At 46.3% G+C, this 5404-nt stretch overlaps 2 protein-coding genes across 2 annotated transcripts; both read right to left on the reverse strand.

Annotated features, from left to right (window-relative positions):
• Positions 1-1629: 1629 nt before the first annotated feature.
• On the reverse strand, positions 1630-2784 carry LOC118752669. Its single transcript, XM_036487550.1, has one exon. The coding sequence runs from the start codon at positions 2782-2784 to the stop codon at positions 1630-1632; it is 1155 nt and encodes a 384-aa protein (XP_036343443.1).
• A 769-nt stretch (positions 2785-3553) lies between these two features.
• Positions 3554-5096, reverse strand: LOC118752666. The gene is made up of 4 exons (XM_036487548.1): positions 4876-5096; positions 4417-4806; positions 3820-4163; positions 3554-3771 (listed from the first exon to the last, which is right to left on the reverse strand). The coding sequence occupies exons 1-4, from the start codon at positions 5094-5096 to the stop codon at positions 3554-3556; spliced, it is 1173 nt and encodes a 390-aa protein (XP_036343441.1).
• Between the last annotated feature and the right edge of the window lie 308 nt (positions 5097-5404).

Consider the following 5404-nt stretch of genomic DNA (forward strand, 5'->3'; position numbering starts at 1 on the left):
AAAATGACCCTACACTTTCCTAGAACAAAACGTTGTTGACCTGTGTAATAGATTGGCGCTTACACATACGTTAGTGTTTGACCGAGCTTCTCCTCCGATTTGTGGCGTACGCCTTGATGTTGTCACACAAAGAGGAGGGACGTACAGTTTTACGCCGACTCCGAACGGCGATTGTATTTTTTATGAGAAGCTGTTTTTTCATGGCAGAAACACACTCGGAGGTTTGCCATTGCCTGCCGAGGGACGACCGATGTTAAGAAAAAACCTTTTTTCAATTGTTTTTGTTTTTTGCGATGTTGCTTTGACTGTGGAGTGGAAGCGCGCGCTACACCACAGCGGCCGACCTTCATAGTGCATATGTATATACACAAGTATTCAAATTAACTTACATTTGTGCCTTCTATATGTAAATACACGCGCTCACCCTTTCGAATCTCAAGTCCAAATGATTCCACTAAGTAGGAGAGAAAACAATTTAACTTAAAAAATAAAGAATTTACCTAGCGGGAAAAACTAACGGCTGCACTTGCTGGCGAATGCATTGCAGAGCAGAGTCGCTGCTCCATATGTAGGTACGTACATATATACATATGTACATAAGCATGTACATGCAATTACGCATGAATTGGTACATATGTGCATACATACCTACATATTTACATACATATGCACTTATATAATCCATATACCAGATTAAGTGCGAAGGAGAAATTGAAATTCGGCTGGAAGTAGAAACTTGGAATGCGGCTGGAAGTACACTGCTCGGCCGCTCAATACTCCCCACCCCGTAATTCACAGCATGACTGCGCTGTGTATTACCATCTCATTTTATGTCTAACTTAGCGAGCTTAACTGCTGGGCGAGTAACAATTCCGTCAGCTATACGAACAATATCACTGCGGACTTGTCCATCTTTAGCGCGGTGTGTATCTACGACTATACCCTTTGGCCAAGAGCAGCGTTTATTGTTCTCGTCTACAATGATGACTATGTCGTTCACGGCGATAGGTTCAAATGGGCGGCTGGAACCACTTCGTGCGTCTGGTTAAAGTAGGTAGATATTCGCGCAACCCCCTCTTCCAAAAAACGTCGGCTATCATACCAGCTATGCGAAAATCCTTTTCTAATCAGGCGCCGGTTTGGCTTTGCTCTCCTCGCTCGCGTAACCCACTGGAGCTGCCAACTAAAAAGTGGTTGGGAGTTAGCGCCTTCGCATCGCTCGACTCCAAAGGAACGTATGTAAGTGGTCGTGAGTTTAGGGTAAACTCGACATCGGCTAAAGCTGCACGCAGAATTTTCGGGCTTTCGGTAGAATTTCGGTTAATATCGATTTCGTAGAACGTACCATTCGTTCCCACGCACCCCCCATATGGGTCGCGCCAGGAGGTATAAAGCTGAATGACATCTCTGGGTATTGATTCTCTACGCCTTTTGATGATATACATTCGATACTTTCTTGCAGAATCCTACTAGCACCACGAAAATTAGTGCCTTGTCCGAGAGCATTCGTTTGGGCACGCCTCGTCGCGTAGTGAATCCTTTTAGCACCATCAAAAACGAGTCGGTGCATAGCGATGGAACAATGTCTAGGTAAACTGCTCGCGTTGTGAGGCATGTGAACAAAACACCTCAGCGTTTCTCCCTGCGCCGTCCAACTGCAATGTCTCTAGGGCCAAAGTAGTCCACGCCAGTAAACGTAAATGGCCGAGTATGTGGCGACAACCGCTCAATAGGAAGTTCACCCATTTCTGGTGGCATTGGTTGGGCCTTTCGTATTCGGCACGCTGGACATTGTTTTATATCTTCTCTTACCAGAGCGCGCAGTCCAAAAATCCAATAGCGATGACGTAGCTCGTAAACGGCAATCTCCCCATGTAGATGGTAGTGCTTCCTATGATGAAACTCAACGACCAAATATTTTACTCGATGGCGTCGCGGTAGGATAACAGGGCGCTTCACGTCAACTTCAACTCCTTCAATAGCATCGACTCGACCTCTGATGCGAAGAACTCCGTAGTCATCTAAGTAAGGCGAGCATTTGAACAATATACTTTTTCGATCACTTAAACGACGGCCAGTCTGCAGGCAGTTGATCTCATCAAAAAAGCATTCTTCCTGGCCAATGTGGATGAGCACGACATTCATCTCGACGTCTCCCTTTAATTGTATGATTTTTCGCAGTAGTACTTCGAAAGGCTTCTTCGATATGTTTCTCAAAAAATTCAGCACGCATCGCTGTGCCGCTAGAAGATGTTCCAATTTACTAAATCGGCTAGGATCAGGTGAGATGCATGACAGTGCTGATGAACGATCAGGGATCTCCTCAGTATGGTACATTACGCTTTCCATAGATTTTTTTCCTTTTAAGTCTATTTCCGGCCACTGCGACTCATTCATTTGTAAAAACTCGGGGCCAGTAAACCATCTTATAGACCCATGAATCTTAGGCGTTGTGACCCATTTAGTTCCGTCGTCAGATACATTTTGAGTTGAAGGAACCCAGCGCCAGTTGCTTATCTCGGACCCTTCCAAAATCTCGCCGATTCGAACTGCCACAAATTGCTGAAATTTTCGCGCATCAGAACGTATCCAACAAAGCACATCTCTTGAGTCCGTCCAGAAGTATCGCCGATCAATACGTATTGATGCTTCGGACTCAACACAGTTCGCTAGCCGGAGCCCTAAAATTGCTGCCATCAATTCCATACGAGGAATCGATATGGGCTTCAGTGGCGCAACTCTAGTTTTAGAAGCCACAATAAGACAGCGGACGTCACCGTTCATGTCAGCACGCAGAAAAGACACAGCAGCGTAGGCGTCAATGCTAGCATCTACAAACGCGGGCAACTGAATTGACTTTGCACGACCTCCAAACGGCATACATCGAGGCACACGCACGTCGTTCAGCCTCGGAACTAAGTGTAGCCAGCGCTGCCAATCGTTTTCGTCACCTTCTGTGAGGGTTTCATCCCATCCGACTCTAGATCGCCATATATTTTGAAGAATGATTTTGGCTCTTATGTTGAAAAATCCAAGTAGTCCAAGCGGATCAAAAATTGACATACAACGCTTAATATTTGACGTTTCGTTGACTGGGCGGTCGATGCTTTAGCAATTAGCTGGGGTTTTACGACGAATGTCAGCGAGTCTTCCAGCGGCAGCCACCACATGCCGAGAATTTTCTCCCTAGGCTCGTTGGACAGCGCAAATTTTTGGTTACCGTTTCGTTTTCTTTGTCTAATGCTTGGACGACACTCTTTGAATTTGACAGCCAATGCCTTATTTCGAACCAACCGTCTGCGGAAATGCGTTTCACATTAGCTGCTAACTCTAACATTTCCTCTTCGGAGTCCCCGGACTGTAGCCAATCATCGACAAAAGTGTTTCTGCGAATCGCCTCAACAGCTTCTGGGTTTTTAACTGCAAACCGATCAGCGTTCCGATTCCTTATGTAATTGGCAAGAGCGGGAGAACATGATGCGCCAAACGTCATGAACTGCATAACGTATATGTCGGGAGAACGCGTTCTATCGCCGTCTCGCCATAGAAACTTTTAAACAGCTGGGTCTTCCTGTCGCACCTTTACCTGAAGGAAAATTTCACGTATGTCTCCTGTAACCGCGATTCTCCGTTCTCGGAAACGCATAACGACGCCAATCACTGAAGCTAATAGAACGGGACCTTTTAACAGAACGTCGTTCAGCGATACGCCATGTACTTTGTCTGCTGCATCCCACACCAATCGCGTTTTGTTCTTGTTCGGATTGGTCACTATGAATATAGGGAGAAACCACGAACGAGTATTTCTCCCAAGCTCACCTTCACTCAATTTACGTATGCAGCCCTTTTCACTGTAGCTTTTCATAGTATTCACCATGAATGAGCTCAACTGAGGATCTTTCACCATCTTCGCTTCGAGACAGTTAAGTCGTTTGATAGCCATGTTGTAAGAGTCAGGTAACTCGACGCTATCAAATTTCCACAGCAGCCCCCTCTCCCAGCGCTTTTCACTTGAAAGGTATTTGGTCGTTTTCTCCACAATTTGTAGCGAACGTTCATCTTCTTTGGACCTCAATGGCTTGTTTGCGATGCTGACGCCTATCGACTCTATAGAGAAATACGACTTCATAGCTTCATCTAACTTGCGGGTGATGCTAGCGTCGCTGCATTGGCATATATGCAATACATGTGGAATATAATCGTCTTTGTTGTTGTGCCGCCCGTACACTGCCCAACCAAGCCTGCAACGAACAGGAATAACGTCGTCGCCTTCGGCTTTACGTAGTTCCATAGGGACGCTCACCTTGATGTTATCGAGCCCGATGATGATTTGGGCCTTTACGTTTGTATACGGCTGAAGAGGTATCGATTTTAGGTGGCAAACACGCTACCGTACGAACACCTTTTAGCAAATACCGCTGTTCCTCTTTGCCGGTTGCCGAAACGCTGAGATAGACTGATTTTGAGTTATGCTCTATTTGTGTCACATCGCCAGTCCATTTTAAACACAACTGCTTGGAGGGACCATCCAGCTCAAGTTCGCCTATCTCTATTAGTGTGCATTCAGCGCCTATCTCTATTAGTGCGTACGTATGTACTTTGCGCGCCTTACCGAAAATGGTAACTGGAATATAGCGGAACAGTGTCTTTGTAGCGGGCCGGCTATGGAACAATACAGCTGACTCAGAAATGCGTTTATTTTCATTTTGACGTTGTGGGTCAACGTCGCCTCCTTCAACTGCAGCGGAGTGCAGTAATATGCTATGAGTCGATATACACCCATCCACACCGCATCGTTTTTTCGTTCTGCGGTGCCGCACGAGATGTCGCAAAAAACAAGAGAAGCAAAGCCGCTCACTCTTGACAAACTCCCACCTCTGCTTCACATTCAGGGCCCGAAACGCTTCACAGTCTGGTAAACGATGCTGTCCTTTACACTTTGGACATGAAACCTTATCTGATGATCGCGACTTCTTACTATATTCACTGCCGCTATGGTCCTCTACCACATCGTGAACCAGTACGCGCTCCTTGACTTGCTTGTCTCCTCCATTCCTCGATCCTACCGCCCCTTGTGGCTCGTATGATGTAACCATAGTTGCGCACATGGCCACATTAAACAATCAGATAATCTATGTCTACCCCACTCAAGCTTCAAGTCGCTGGGCACCTTGGCGACAAGTTCGTTCAGCAGTAGGGGATCATTCAGATAATCGTTTAGGCCGACTGCTGACATTGTGGCGCAGTAGTTCTGAATGGCAAGTGCTAGTCGGATTGCGGAGTCTAGATTGTTGGGTTTGATGGCAGGCTCTTCCCTCAATTTGCGTTGTAAAGTGGATGCACCATTTCAGGGCGCCCAAACAACATTTTAAGTGTTCCCATCACGTACGGAACAGTAGCAGGA

This window comes from Rhagoletis pomonella, unplaced genomic scaffold, assembly GCF_013731165.1.
Source record: "Rhagoletis pomonella isolate Grant_MI unplaced genomic scaffold, Rhpom_1.0 Rhpom_scaffold_01723, whole genome shotgun sequence".
In the NCBI taxonomy this organism is placed as follows: domain Eukaryota; kingdom Metazoa; phylum Arthropoda; class Insecta; order Diptera; family Tephritidae; genus Rhagoletis; species Rhagoletis pomonella.